This window comes from Eulemur rufifrons, chromosome 16 (assembly GCF_041146395.1).
Source record: "Eulemur rufifrons isolate Redbay chromosome 16, OSU_ERuf_1, whole genome shotgun sequence".
Taxonomy (NCBI): Eukaryota; Metazoa; Chordata; class Mammalia; order Primates; family Lemuridae; genus Eulemur; species Eulemur rufifrons.
Genome location: NC_090998.1, coordinates 16070963 through 16087500, shown reverse-complemented (window position 1 = coordinate 16087500; position 16538 = coordinate 16070963). Strand labels below are relative to the sequence as shown.

The following is a 16538-nucleotide window of genomic DNA, read 5'->3' as shown; positions in this document are numbered from 1 at the left end:
GAATCTCTTGCTTTTATTTTAATTCCCATAATTGGTAGCTTCAGAAATGGCTTTGGAAGACCATTTGCTTTAAATGTGGCCACCTAATTCCAAAATGCCCTGGTGATTTTAGGAACCCTATCCTTTTCCTCCGGAGCTCTTTCGCAGGAGTTCTTCTTCTGGACGGGTCCAGGAGGTAGGGTCCCCTTCCTCAGTCGACTCCCGCAGAGGTCACAGTTTGTGTGCGGGGTCGTCCCCAGCGTCTGTGAGTAGCACATGCAAGTGGTTGTGCTGACTGCACTCGCAGGCTTGTAAATTTTCACCCTGGGAAATTAGCAACAAAGCCCGATCTGTCTCGTGGCTGCTTTGCACTTTCCGAGGGCGGCTGTACTTGACTGAGCTGCAGAACAGGCACACGAGAGCGAGCGAGGGAGCCAGCGAGAGAGGGAGGGAGAGAAGGAAAGGAGAGAAGAGGGGAGGGGTGGGGGCGAGAGGTAAATAGTCTTAAATCGGAAGGGAGCTGCTTCTCTGTGGTCTTGACGAGCGCTGACTGGGCTCCGCCGGCTCAGTAATAACTGAGTGACCTTTTCTTCGGCTGTATTATGTCTGGCTGGGAAGGGATTGCATTTTGCAGCTGAGAGCCGGGGCTTCCTTCTGCTCGGCTCCTCGCACGCTGCCGGGGTAAGTTGTTTTGAGCCAGGACGGAGAGAGACAGCCTCGGACTGCAGTTGCCTAAAAGGAGGACACCTGTGGCTCAGATGCGGTCAACACCATTACTTGGCGGATCCTTGAGGACCTCATTATTTTAAACTTAAAAAAAAAAAAAAATAGAGATTCCCTCCCCCGTCTTTTTTTTTTTTTTTTCAAACAATGCTTCTTTTTGACCTTTCCCAAGGAGAAGCGCTACAAAGCAGCCACTGTGCTTACTGAACGGCCTCCCCCTGTATCGCTTAATTGAGAAGGTAAGTGCAGCAACTGTGTACACACGCGTCGGCTTATTTGTGGTGTGTGTGTCTGCGGGTGCGCGCGTGCGTGTGCGGATGTGGGTATTTTTTCCTCCCCAGCCTCTCCTAATGAGGCATAAACTGGAGCTGCAACCCAGCTCCGCACTGCAACTTTCACTCGGGCTGCGGCTCTACGGAGACGGTTTTGTTTAAATCATGTGAGGCTTCATTATTTTTATGATGAGACATGAAATAGATGCAGGCGGAAGACGTGGATGGAAGGAGGGAGAGCGGCTGCGGCGCGGAACGTCTCAAGTACGACTTGAGTGGATAATAGTCAAAGTTCACCACGAACTGCAGCATTTCCACACCCCTGACTCCCGGGGAGAGGGGAGCCGGGAGAGTTTGGAATGGGGGAATGTTTGCTCCCAGCCCGTAGGAAGGAAATTCAGTCCTGGGTGGGTTGGCGGACCCCTCCCCCCTTACTTGCTGGAATTTGTGACACTCCTCCTCCCCCCTCCAAGAAAAGAGTTGAAATTACAGTCTTTTGGTTCAAGTTGACACTTCTGTCTCTCCCCTCGCAGCCGTAATAACACAATGTTGCTCCTTTGCGATGGACGGAAGAGTGACTATGTTTGGGGATGGGGGTGGGGGGAGAAGTGGCCGGAGGAGAGAGGGTCCCTGGAACAAGGTGCCTACGTCCTAATAGGTTGAGATTCAGACTGATGCAGCACATTTTTACGGGGGCTACCCAGATTGCTGTTATGAAATACAAGTCAGATTTATGATCTTTTTCATATTGAACATGATATGCTATGCTAACGCTGCATGTGACAGTTTAATCAAATCCATTTGTTACCAGGAAGCTAAAAGGGGCCGCTGGGATTTTAGGATTATGGGCAGAGTTAGAGAAGCAAGTGGCTTTGTCATTCGCCATCATTTTGCACACTGCCACACCGCGAGGGGCTCCGTGTGTGCGCCGTGTCTTGTCTGGCCGCCCTCATCCCTTCCCCCACCCCCTGCCGCCACTCCGACCTGCTCCCAAAGTGGCTTCACAATAGTCGGTCCTCGGCAGTGTAGGCTGCGCACCAGGTCCACACTTGAGCCAAATCGAGGAGACCCCCTTCCACTTCTACCTTTGGGCTTGGTGCTCAATGCGAAGCTGCTGCAACTCCAGCACGCCTAAGTCAACTCATGCAGAAAAAGGAGAAAAGTTTTGGTAAGGTTACAATCTATCATAGATGCACTTTGCCGGCGCTCTGCACTCTTGGCTGCTCAAAAGCCTTTCTGCCCTTCCTCTGCTTTTGTGTCTTTCTAAAAGATCCGAAACATTATTGTTGTAACTGCTTTGAAAGACTGCCGCTTAAACCAATTAATCTTGCTAGGTGCAACAAATACTGCTACATTCTTTGCAAACCATCCCTGTGTGGCTGCAGAGACACAACCACAAAAGGCTGGAGCATAAACTCCGCAAGGGATTCTTTGTTAGAGTGTATGTATGTTTCTTATTTTTTTTTTTTTTTATTTTGCATGTGAGCTGCATCAAAATTGAACTCAGTCTTGCAAATCTCTTGTTGGCCTTTGCCAAGCACTAGCACTTTGCTGCCATGGTAACTGTAATTAAACTGATAAGAGTGGAAAAATGTCAGTATCTCTGAGCCTTGCAGCTGCATTGGAGAAAAAGGGAATCAAATTGGTTCCCAGCTCCATTGCTCAAAAAGGGAAGGGGGGGGATGGAGGGCAAGGGAGGGGGGTGGGAGTTGAAGGGGCAGAACAGAGTTAAGCAGCTCCAGTGCCTGAGATCTGGGGACATCTATTTGCATTGTTGTCCCTTAGGGGGCTGCAGCCTGTAGGGATGCTCTGGGCCAGTGAACAGAGAGAAACAAGCTTTTAGGCCCAATCCAGTTTTCCAATCCAGGTTGGGGGCTGGGGAGAGGATGAAGATGGGCAGGAGGAGAGAAAATCTTTTGTTTGGTACCTCTTGGCAATCGAATGGCCGTGTTGGCCAAATTCTTTTAATCTGTGTCACTGCTCCCAGCTGCAGAACCTGCATTCCCATTTTAGCATCTTTCTGAGGCACCTCGTCTCTTCCAACCCCCTTTATGTATTCCCTCTTCCTGTTCCCTCTCCCAAATTGTTCTCTGTGAATTTTCCGACAGGGACAAAATGTTTTCCATTCACTCTGTGCAGTTAGTCCAAAAATATAAAAGACTGTGTCTGAGTGCTGCAAATCTTTTATTATTATTATTATTTTTTAAACCCCTGTGTGTTGTGGAGTTGTGGTTACTTTGTTGTGTTAACTACTGAAGCTGAGACTGTGCGGATGAATGGCACAGAACAAGGGAACATAATGGAGGCAATCAACCGTTAGGCCGCCTCACAATGCAATCCAGGCAATTAAAAGCTCACCAGAGTTTAAATGAAATGGTTCTACTTATTTCTGCACACCACACTGCACAGGCTATTATTTATGTCTTTTTTTTAATTATGATTTCCCTTAAACTGTCAAATAACTCAGAATGGCAGGGTCTCAGAGGCAATAAGAATTTCCCTCAGAACAATTTACATGCCAATCTAAAACTAGTTATGAGTTCTGATGTGCTATGAGCAACTTGTGAAATGTTTCTCAGCTCCGAACACATAACTCTACCCAGACGTGTTCTTCTGGAGGAAGAGGGGAGGCCGCTGACTGCTTTCTGCCTTTTGGGCACATGGCAATGTGGTGACTACAATATAGTTCTTTTTCTACAATTGCTAACTTGCGTAGAATTTAAAAGATTCCATTTTCAAGAGAAATGCCACGATGTTCTCTAAAAGAAGGCACCGGGATGGAGTGTATAATATCAAACTTCTTTTATGCCCAAGGCCAAACAGAATGTAAGAGTTTCAGATATTAATTGGCCTCTGAGTGCTAAATTAAAATGTCAACACAACAAAAACATTTTGTGCAGACAAGCAGGGTAGTGTTGCTTGTGCCAAATGTTGGTATCCCCTATCTTGGTTACAAAGCATTTTGAATAAAGATAGTGACCTTCTACACTTGATGATAGAAACACAACTATGAGAAGTATAGCTTAGCTAGAACTAAGAAGGATTTAAAAAAAATTTCAACTTTGAGCTTTGTGGTTTAAAAAATTAATAATCTGATGAACTAGAGAATTAGAATAGCTACACTTAATATATCTCTGGATGTTTTCAATAATGAAATCCCGAATTTCATTTAGTAAATCAAAATTTCCCCCTCCCCCCAGGTATATGATTAAGAGGCATTTGGGTCTGTTCTGCACTGTAATTAATGGGATTCATTCCTTATGGAACCTTGCTAGAAGAGGATAACTAGTTCTGATCAAAGAAACTTCATTTGTTAGAAGTTCTAGAGAGTGAGATTTAGCAGAGCTATCAAGGGTTATGATTAATCTACACTAGGCCCTTAGCTCCTTCAAAGGAAGGGAACAGAAAGCAGGCGATAGGGATACCACCTGCTCTTCTGTACAAATCCAGCTGCTAGTCTGCAGCTCCGGTGACTACGGCTATGCATATGATGCAGAAAGAACAGCTACCCTGCTTTTTTCCCTGCCATTCCCTACTCTACTGCTCCACCAGACAAGTTATTTTCTAATGGAAGTTCAGAATCATAACAATATCATGTGCAATTCATGTATTATCTGTCACTAGAAAAGTTGTTCAGCTGTGGGGATGCCTTGATGTCCCTCATCAGTGTGATTTTTTTAAAAAAGGTGGTGAAGGTTATGATGGAGGTGAAGCCTTCATCATAAGGTATCAGAGGAAACTGGAGAAGGTTTAGCTATTTTGGAGAAGGGAAATGCACACAAAAAATGCAGATTATAGCTTGGCATTTCTTTTCTTGAAACTCTTTCAAATGCATGCACATTTGGTGTTTTGTGTCCTTCTACATCCCAGTTTAAAACTTTGTGCCTAGGATAGGAAGCGTAGTATAGCACAAGGATCATTGAACTATAAGAAGGTCCACAGCTCAATTGTCATTCAGCTTTCACCAAGTCCCTTAACCTCTCTTGGGCCTCTGTAACATAATTTGTAAAATGAGGGAATTTGAAATTGATGATGTCTGCAGTATTTTATAGTGCTTAAAATGAGTTATTTGAGAAATATGAGGCTTTGAATAGTTGGTCCAGGTTCTTTTTGAGGCTGGGCATTTAATACCTAGGAAATAAGAAGAAACCCAAAGGTGTGTATCCATTCATTGGAAAGATTTCAATCAAGTTGTAAAACCCATAGAACGCAACTGGATTCCTTATTTATGATGGTAATAATCTGTAAAATATATAAATGCTTGTATGTCTCACATAGTATGTATAACATATGTAAATAATATATTTATGTGTGTTTGTATAATTTTATACATTAATATATTTGGATGTTGCCCTCTATTGTTTCTTCTTTCTCCTATAAAATAAATAAGTGAATGTTTCTGGTGATAAATTATATAATCCTATGCATTAGTTTTAGATAAAAGCATGCAGTATATAGTTAAGTAATCTGCCATTAATATAGGTGCGGACTGATGCTTGTGAGTATAAATCTTTTTTATTTTAATATAACAAATATTTTGAAATATCAAGGACACGGAAGGAAGCATTTGGATGCAAACAAGAAAATAGGGTAGATGAGCTTTTGGGGAGGCTATAATGTGTACTTAACTATAAACATCTCTACTGCTGAGTAAGGCTAGTGTAATACCATACTGGGTACATTCTCCTTCCACCATCAAGTACATATTAAGTGAAATTTTTAACTACTTAGGCAAAACTCCTTTTTGACTTCTGTAGACTGTGCATGGATTAGTTTGTTAAATAGCTTTCTTTTCAGACTGTTAGCCATTCACTCACATCTTCCTAAAGGAACTACTCTGTGGAGAATGAGGACGCTATGAAATGATTCAGTGTTACTTAACTTCATATATGTACTGTCAACTTGCCATGTACAACATGAATTCATTATTATCACCATTTTATATGTGTGTCTTTATAAATGATTTAATAAGAACTTTATAAAGTTTGAGACTTTTTGCTCCCAAAATTTAGTTTAAGTACAGCCCTAAAAAAGAAAATCTAACACTTGTAGAAGAAGGGAATATTAAATATTTAACTTGTCTGAAGTCTTTTCACATCTTTTTATTCTGTCTGGCAGTCTCAGCTCTCTTTTTTGTTTTGTCTTCCTTTAGGTATACAAATGCTCTCAGTCCAGCCAGACACCAAGCCGAAAGGTTGTGCTGGCTGCAACCGAAAGATCAAGGACCGGTATCTTCTAAAGGCACTGGACAAATACTGGCATGAAGACTGCCTGAAGTGTGCCTGCTGTGACTGTCGCTTGGGAGAGGTGGGCTCCACCCTGTACACTAAAGCTAATCTTATCCTTTGTCGCAGAGACTATCTGAGGTAGGAATTATCCTTGCACACCAGTGATGACTGGATGCCTTTTAAAGTACTTTTGTAAGTGTATTTTTTGTTTGTTTGTTTGATTTCCTTACTACCAGCTTATATTCCTGAAAGATGTTGACCTGTCAGCCTTCAAAATGTTGCCTAGTGTGTGCTACCTAAATTACTTAAAGAACAGCTAACAAACCGCAATGTCTAAAATGTTTCAGCTTGGCTTGCCTGTATACTCATATTTAGGAAACAGTTATTCCCCGGCCTGCGTTGAAGCAGCCAGTGAGTGTCAATGATGTGTTTGGTAGCAATCAACATACAAGTTTCTCCTTAGAACCTAAGAAGAAAGGTAGGCTGAGCATAACACAAAGAAATGGATTAGTTGTTTGGTGAAACACTTTAACTCTTTATTTTTTTAAAAGTCTAACTTGAACATACTATGTAAAATAGCCTAACTATTGCCTCTTAGTTGGACTTGAATTTATTCTTCTAAAGTTGTGCAGCTATCCTTTCTGTTTCAGGTTTGTCAGAGCAAGTCAGGTGCAAATTCTTAACTGGTAATTACTAGTGTATTTATTATACAGTTTTGAAAACTTTTCCCAAGAGTAGATGTGTCTAACCGCCACCCATGACTTTCTAAATGGTCATCGCAAAGACACCACTGAGCATTGAACAGCCTCAGGCTTGCCAGTAGTTTTATGAATAATACCAAAGACCCCCATCATTATGGGGAAATGATAGCCACACTCCAAACTATAAACATCTGAACAGTTTCAGGACTATGCGGGTTATGGAGCCGTGAAGCCAACTAAACCTGTTTCCCAGCATTAAGGACTTAACACAGAACTTCTGTTGAAGAAAAATTATTTTGCTTTTCAGGCAACTTTGTGACTTGCTTCAGCTGCAAATTACTTATATTAATAAAGTAGGATCTATCAAATTAGGGAAATGATATATGGCATCATTTGGGTTTTCATATTTAATACAATTAATCATTTTTCTAGTCTGACATTAAGCGATTTATTTTGAATTTTTTCCCTTATGACACAAAATTTATCAATCAGCAGTAACTCCTTAACCATCTTGGTCACTGGGGGAGGTGTCATCTAAAGAATTTAGTCCTTCTTAGTATATAATTCAGTTATTTTCAGTCAGATTCAGTCTTTATATATAAAAATGTATTGCTTGATTAATAGTAGTTACAAGAGGGTGAAGCTAGTGGTGTTTATCAGATTTGACTCTTTCTCGCTCTTAGGACTGCCTCATCTGACAGCCTCCTGAATAATTATGGCCACTTGTTACTACTTCTCTGTGTTCCAAGTGCACAAAATGCACGCAAGGTGCCAACAGTGAGAAGTAACTCTCCCCAGCCAGAATTTTCCTCATTGTGTTGGCACAACTAATCAGAATTAACGTATACTGTGATTTCTTTTAGAACTCTCCAGTCTTTGAACTTTTCTCTTTGAAATAAAAATTTCTCCTCTGCTCATTGTGAATGAGAGCCTCATTTCCACATAAAGCATTTGCATTTGCGTTTCGTGATTTCACATTGCTTTCTCCTTTTGCTTTATCTATGCTGATAGTCACAGCTTTTTGACTCCTTTTGACTTTTACATTTGTTTACAATTCAGTATCTTAAGGAGTGGATTCATGTTACAATTCCAAACAAGAAGTTTATGTAGTACAGGTGTTTTCATAAACAAAAGAGACAAAACTAAACTTTAAAGAAAGTTACTTGAAATTTTCGGGCTTTAAAATCAAAAAGATAAATTCGCCAATGAAATGCCTGTATTGTGAGTTAAACTGCTTTGCAGTTGTCAACATAGCAGCGAGCAGAACAAGTAACCTTAGATTTGTGTTATTTTTCCTTACGGTAGGAAAAAATATGATGTTAAACCGGTGCTTACTTAGTCTCAAGTAAGTGTTCTGTTGAAGAGAATTTATCAAAATAGTTTTCATATCAGAAATCTTTATATCTCTAAAAGAGTGTATGTGGCTTTTTGTGGAATAACTTTTAGTTAATTTCTGTTAGGCTCCAACTTTTCATGCTAGTTAACTTATTAAAAATATTTTGTACTCTTTCAAATATAAACCCTCATCCTGATTGCCAATATATTCATTTCTTAGAGTACAATTTCCCTTAAATTGGGCATTACCACATTAATGGCCAGTTGTTATGTTAACAGCCTAAGGGTTGTTAACATTTCAAACTAAGTTGTTAACAGCAAGCTTATCCCTTGTTTAAACTGAATGTTTGTTGTATATAACTTGACTTCTTTGGCAACTTCATCAACACTTAAAGTTGCAGAAGTGAAATAGAGAATTGGTATGTGTGTAAAACACTGTGTTATGTGTTACAGATTATGCTGCAGATGTAGTATTTAGTTTTATGTAGAAAGCCTGGGTCTCAGTGAATTTGTGTAGATGTTCAACAGCATTACGTCTCTTGGCAGATTAAAATAGTCTGATTCTGTATGTTAAATCAACCAATAACAGTCAAGCAGATTTTATTTACAGTTTTTTAGATTATGGATAAATAGTTATTCTGGAATGTTTATTAAAGGCTTACTGTGTGAGGGGTATAATTTTAGGAGATGGATGAAAAAGAGAGGTACATCTAAAGTGTTACTAATTGTTTACTTAATTATGTAAAATCTGTAACATGATCAGTGAACAAGTAGTAGTCTATGGCTATTTTCCTGAGTTTTGAAATTAATTTTTCTCATTTTCCTCCTAGTTCAGCATATATCTTTTTTGTATTTTGTATAGCCAATGTTGAACTATTTAATTTTGACCTTTGGATAATATGTAATTTCTTTGAGACACCAAACAGGCCATAAATAACTTACATATTTGTATTTCTCTGTTTAAGTCACTAGGCACCTAAGTAGGAATATGGAAAATGATAAAGAAAAAAGGAGTTTACTTGTACTAGTAAACTATTGGATATAAGTATTATCCTCAACCAGATAATTTTTCATATCTAGAAAAAAGTAAAATATTTTTACCAATTGTAGTTAACTTCCTAATAAACTTCTCCCTCCAAAAAAAAACAAAGAAAAAAAGAAACATTTCTAATTATGAGCAATGAGACTTGAAGGTCTGTGTTTTATTTGTGTTACTTTGAATAGTGATAATGACATATTCTTACAAGTTCTTTGAATGATGATTTGAGATATTAAATAGTATAAAAATGTAAGAATTTAGAGTGTAAGATTTTTCGGGTTATAGAAGCTATTATTACAGAAAATTTTATTTTCTTTCAGTTTTCTCTTTTGTGGCACATTTACCTATATTTAAGAAAAAAAAAGAAAAATATTCTTTAGTTTGTGCATTGAGTTTCAAATCTTAACAGCGCAATTGTTCACTTTCCTTAACTGGACTGGTATAATCTTTCATTTTGCTGTCATATGACACACATATCTGATGAGACAGAATTTACCCATTTGTAGGATTTTTTTCCTCCTTCGGAAACTGATTAAATAAAGGAAGAAGATTGACTTTTTAAAACCTTCTCTAACACACTGTCTTCTTGAAACCATGAAGTCAATCTGCCAGTCAATATTTACATGCCAAGACCCAGAAATATATCTGTTAAAAATGTATTCAATGCATTTTAATAGTTTTTATTTTTCAAAGGTGAGCTTAGGCCAATTTAGACTTGGAAGCATCTTTGTACCTTAAATTAGAGCTCAATATGATATTGTCTAATGTAGTTTAAAAAATTACTGCAAAAATTATAGCAAAGTTTTAATAATAATGTTTAAGAGACTCTTAACAGTGCTATCTATCAGCCTTATTTCTGTTTGGAAGATACGAATAAAGTAGTCAACGTATAACCAGAGTTTTAGAATTAGGACTTTGTGGCAAGCATTAAATATAACTAGGAGAAATACCAAAATACTTCTCAACTTTAAGCAATAAAGATTATCTGAACTTACCACTCAAATTTGGGGGCATTTTTTGCTTGTTTTTTGTTTAAGCCTGCAACTTCTTGTGGTATGTTTTAAGCATTAAGTGGATATAGGATGTATCTTGTATCTCTATGAATAATATCTTGCCAGAGAGTTTATTCAAAAGCTGTTTGCTGTGGTATGTGCCATGGAAGCTGCTTATAGCTGTTCCTATATAAGAAGCTGTAAAATGTCTTATATAAAATTTAATGCAATTTGCTATTTTTATATGTGAGGATAATTTGTTTAAAATGGAACAACTGGGAAAGGGTGATGCTTCATGCTTCACTATAGTTGCCAATTAACTAAAATGATTTGAAGCTTGCTATGCTGACTACAAATTTTATATGCTTTAATATAATATAATAACTCTAAAAGCAAGAATTAAAATGCTACATAGAGTATAAATCTAGCTATAACTTTATTTCACACTGATCAAACCTGGTGCTTCTAAATTTTTATATAAGGTTAAATTTATATCGGTACATAATTAAAGGCTTAAAAGTAAATATGAATATGCTGTTAATATCATTTTATCTGGCAATTCACAGCACAGATTCTTTTTTAATGTTGAATAAAGTATTCATTCTTTTTTCCTTCATTGCCATCTTTTTAACATTAGGTATTTGGAAATACTTCCCCTGGAAAGCAGCCAATTATTATTATTTGAAAAATCACTTTTCATTGTTTTAAATTCTGAAAACTTAAGCCTTCGTATGGATTGAAACTCCTTACAAATAAACTTTTTCTCTACGAGCTTCATTTGAGCTCTTTAAACATATTATAGTCATAAGTTTTATCATATTTAAAGGTCTAAGTTAATCTTAGTATTATGAAATACTTTGACATATGAGTATATTGGACTCCATGATCTATCAAAAATGCTCTGTTCTATGAATTACCTTATTTATAGCTTTATAAAAACTAGCAATTTTAAGTCCATTTTCCCCTTTATTGTAGGAAAACATTATTGAATTCTGTTTCAGACATTTTAGGCTGAAACTACTCATGTACCAGTACAAATCAGGAGTGATAATTTTGTTTTGTACAATGCCTTGAGAGAATGCCCCTCACTCTGGAAAAAAAAAGTAGGTGGATTCAGACTAGACTTCCTGAGCGGCAACTTCCTTATAACAATTTGTGTTAAAAATATTTGATGCACATATAGAATCTCTTCTAATTTGTAAATATATCTACAATATTTTTCTATCCTTATTTCTGTAATATATCCATTTTCAGTGAGTGAGTATTTATGTATTTAATGTAATTATTTTACTTTTGTGGCTTTTTTTTGGGGGGTTGTTTTATAAACTTGAGATATTTTCACTGAAAATTCCACCACCATCCCCCAAGAGTATTAAAAATACTTTATACTGTTTCTACATCTTTACAGTTTTTTATCTTTTTATAATGCATGGAATACTTCAGTCAGGATAGTTTTTACACATAAGATGGATAAGTTAGACATACCTGACTTAGCAGAAAAATATTCTGTTTCTACAAGTATATTTAGGATTAAATGCATCTGGAAGAACTACATTTGAGAATTGCTAAAATTGCTTATTTTGCACTTTATAAATACATAGAATTCTGGGAAAGAATCTCTATTTTTGGTTGCTCTTAGAATATATCAAAGTAAGCCAGCACTTCATTTATAAACTCACCATTAACTTCCATTAAGTGACTAATAATAAATTTTAATGCTGTGTTTTGACTGCATAAACATAATTTGTTAAGGAATCTCATTTGAAAAATATGCTGAAAGTAGTAATTTTGTAAATGGTTTTGATGAATATATAAATTGTAGAAATGTATTATGTAGTTCAGTTTTCTGCCTCCCATAAAAATTATATAGCCTAAAAGAAGAATTGCACCAACCTAAACGACCGTTGTATTTTCCTTCATTACATTGTGAGGCATTGAAGCCTTATTTTGGTATTTGGTTTGAAAACATTTTTCCAGTTTCTGTAAGATTGTGTTCTATTATTCAAACTCACATACTGCAGCCTCATCCCATCTTCCAAAAAAATTAGCTAACATTTCTCACTTTTATCATATATATTAAAATACATGAAGTGTAAATGCTGGAAAAGATCTAGAAAACAAAGCAAGTGAAAATAAAAATAGCAAAACTCTGTTCAATCGGCCAGGTATTTTTTTTAAAAAATAGCATTTGCATTAGCCATGTTTAAAAGGCATTTTTCTTTCTTTTTTTATTTTTTAGTTTAATTGCCTTATAAAAACTGGTTTATATGAGTGATTACTCCTGCTGATACATGGAGTTTCCCCTTGTTAAGCATTTGAAGAAGTGTGGGTATATATACGCATGCTGCACGTACGGACATTAGAATCTACATAACTTTAGAATGGGCATTACTCCTTTTCATCATTGACTTTAGCCAGATACCATAATTTGGTAAGCTTTGAAACTTGTAAAATCCAGATACTTGACGGCAGCTAATTTCTTAGTTCTGCAAACTATAGGACTGATCTATTTTTATAGGATTTTCATTCTAAGATGAAAGACAAGTTTTATAAATGTATAAAATGCCTAAATTTATTCCTTTTTGATTTTTATCATCCAATTCTGTTCTTCTCAGCTCTGTTAGAGTTTGGGGGTTTGATACTATCTGTTCTTCTATTTCTACTATTGTAATGTACTTGCACTTGTTTTGATAATTAACCATGAATTTCTCTTTTCAAAGTTGTTTTTTTTTGAGACAATGTCTCACTCTGTAGCCTGGGCTAGAGTGCAGTGGCATCATCATAGCTCACTGCAACCTCAAGGCCCTAGACTCAAGCGATCCTCCTGCCTCAGCCTCCCAAGTAGATGGGACTACAGGCATGCACCACCTCTCTTGGCTAATTTTTCTATTTTTTGTAGAGACAGGGTCTTGCTGTATTGTTCAGGCTGGTCTCAAACTCCTGACCTGAAGTGATCTACTTTGGCCTCCCAAAGTGCTAGGATTACAGGCCCAAGCCACTGCACCTGGCCAGTTTTTCAAAATATTTATAAGAAATTTATTTTGAAGTGGAAGTTTACATTGTGAAGCAAGAAATGTAACATTTAAAGTTTCATTTCTTACTTTAAAACAGTATCTTTTGCTTTTGGCTTTTTTCCCTTTATTATTGGTATTAATGGATAACTTTTCTCTAAAGGAATTAAGACACAAGCATATCCTTTTTGTATATTAATCAAACATATATACTGTATTCCTAAAGGACATCACTCAACTGTGTACTTACCTGTGCCACTTTTGGTTTCTGTCCTATATTATCAAAACTTCTTGATAAATCTTTTCCTTCTCAGCAACATTTTTGTAGTTATATAAATATTCTAAATCTTTTTGCTGAATTCCTTTGCTCTATCATGTTAGTTTTTTATGATGCAAAAAATCTCTAGCTGTGGGCTTTACAAGTTTAAAATAAAATCACACTTGAGATGAATAATCATCTTGGAATAGTCAGATCCCTGATTTGAAGTTGGAAAATTAACATTAAGCTGCATGTATTAAGTTAGACTCTAATCAGCATGTGTTGTTATGATTCAATTTAATATTAAAAACTCTCCAACTGGGCTACTGGGAAAATAAAAGACTCTTAGGAATTCAAAGATTATTTGCAGAGGAGTACACCAAAGCCATATTTAAGTAAAATTGTTATTACTAATGCAGTAAAGCATCATCCACATTAAACTTATCCTATTAATAAAAACAAAATCAGTTTTAGTAAACATAAATATCAAATATGACAAGGACTAGTAAGGGGGCATGGAACTTCATAAAATGTGCTAATGGTAACATTTAATAGTAATCTGAATACCACTGAGAAAAAGTAAATTCCCATCTCATTTATGCCGTGGGATCCCAACAAGCAACATCAAGAAGGGAAAGCTAATTTTAGATATCACTAGTTTATTCCTATTTTCTAAAATTTTTAGAAACAATAATGCCATGTTTTTATTTTCTCAGTTCTAACAGAGATGCATATTTATCTATTTTTGAGATTATTTTATTCTTTTTCTTGTTTTTAAAAGATTCTGAAATCTCTCTCTCTTTTTAAGTTTCTGCTTCTAGAAAGCAGCTCACATTTCACCAAAATGGAAGCATCAAGACTTTTAAATTTAAAATAATTTATGACATTGGACATAATACTTATTTTGTATTTATCAACTGCTCAATATAAATGTATTCTGACCAATGGCTATGTATGAAGACCAGGTAAAATGAGTGGATTAGTGTCTGTTCCTTTACTTGGGGGGGTGAGAATAGGGAAATGAATGGAAAAGCAGTCATAACTTCTAACACTAAACATGTGAGTATTAGTTTCAATGGGCAGGTTTATTTGCATTTCGCAGGTAAGAAGCTCAACTATATTGTGAACATAATTTTAAAGCTGTAAGTATTGCATGCCAATATCCATTGAGGATCATTTGCACTTTGGGAGACATAAAGAAATGACAAATTATTGAATTGCCTCAAAACTTATAAACTAGTATTTTCTGTGGCCATTTGTTAGAAGAAATTTAGAAGCGTTCTGAGCTAGAAGAATACTTCTTTCCACAGTGCATCCTTGCTGAAAGGGTGGTATTGGGTTTTTACATTTGTGATTACAAGCTTTGCTATCTCTTTAACACTTTTAAGATGAAACCATTTAGTCTTGGAAATATTTGAGTGCCGATACCCCATTCCTATAAATAATGAATGGTAAAATATATTTCTAATTAATTTTATCTATAAAATTTATAAATATTTTGCTATATGAAAAATAAGGTATTCAGTCTAGGAAATTTGAGAATAACTTAAGGGCAAATTAGTTTTCAATTTTTTACAACTGATAGACATAGTCACCCTTGTTATTAAATAACTAAGTAATTATACCTAAAGAGGTTTATTCTAGTTATATCCCATGGAACCAATATAGAGAATGAAAAGAAGTATGACCAGGAGAGATGAGGAAAAGTTTTGAAGAAGGGTGGTTATAAATAATAAGTCAAAATTGGAGTTGGTAAAAATCTTTTTGTAAGCCAGTAGTCCTATTATAAAAGCTGAGTTTTGAGCTACATAGTTAAATTTTGGGTGCAGAATAAGAGTTAGCTTGTAATTTTCATGCTATTTATTTTGTTCCATCTCTTATCACAGATATTGGTAAACTGTCAATAATTGACCCCACCCCTCACAAAATACTTGGCATCCCTGGCCCCCTTTTTTCATTCAGCAAATATTACTCTATATATTCTAGGTACTGCACATGGCCTGGAGATACAGCACTGAATAAAACACAAAAATACCTGCTCCCCTTGTATGGTTTATATTCTAGTTAGGGGAAGTAGATGATAACAAGATGAGTATAAAATACATTAGGAGATGATAGACACTATCAGGGAAAATGAAGCAGTATAAGAGGTTTGTGAGATTTGTGTGTGTGTGTGTGTGTGTGTGTGTGTGTGTTGGGGGTGGATTTGAAATGCTATAGAGAGTAGACAGGGATGGCCTCGTTGAGATGATGACTTGACTTATGACCTGAAGGCAGGGAAGGAGCTGGCCACGAGCATGTATGGGAAGGACATTCTGGGCACAGGGAAAGGCCAGTAAAAAGGGACTGAGATGGGAGCTTCGCTGACATGTTTGAGGAACATCAAGGTTGCTGGTGCAGCTGCAGTGGTTAAGAGCAGGAGAAGTGAGGATGAGCGGCAGGCACTGTGGGCCTATGGTACCCCCATCACTGTTACAACCAAGAATGCCCCTGTATATTTCTAAATGTCCCCTAGGAAAGTGATAATACTTCCGTTTGAGAATCACTGTAAAGCTTATTCAGTTATGCTGTTATGGAATCAATTTCATTTGGGATTACAGAACTCATCTGCTGATTTGAATGGGATTATTTTTCATGTATTATTTACTGGAAGTTTTCTTGGGTATCTTTTTATTTGGCCTCATTGATGACCCTGTGTGATTAAGTAATAGTTGTGAAATATGAATCTGAAAATAGACCTCAGGATTTTGTGACCTGACTGTTGGTTGCTAATCTGTGGGTGATGGTATACTTGTATGTTTGATTTTAAGTCGATGCATCTACATTCAGCTACTAATATGGTTAATTGGCTATTTATACAGCATAGTATTGCAATGTTAAATATAAAGAAATGCCTGTATTGATGAGCTGGGGCTGCCAACACAGTGTTCATAAGGGTAACATCTTGGCCAAAAATATCATTAAACGCTGTCCTGATCACAACGTAACTGACGTTGGTA

The 16538-nt window shown here is 36.6% G+C and overlaps 1 protein-coding gene across 5 annotated transcripts in view; it reads left to right on the top strand.

Moving 5' to 3' along the window:
- Window positions 1-16538, top strand: part of LMO3 (LIM domain only 3) — a 59616-nt gene that overhangs the window by 1226 nt on the left and 41852 nt on the right. Inside the window, exons 1-3 of one of the 5 annotated variants that reach the window (XM_069490195.1) lie at window positions 194-244; window positions 875-941; window positions 6127-6340. In XM_069490195.1, the coding sequence (XP_069346296.1) occupies window positions 6135-6340 (206 nt within the window). In that variant the 5' untranslated portion in view covers window positions 194-244; window positions 875-941; window positions 6127-6134. Of the gene's footprint in view, window positions 1-193; window positions 245-874; window positions 942-1036; window positions 1239-1623; window positions 2143-6126; window positions 6341-16538 lie in introns of those variants that run through there. The other 4 variants (XM_069490196.1, XM_069490193.1, XM_069490194.1 and 1 more) reach the window with 4 other exon arrangements.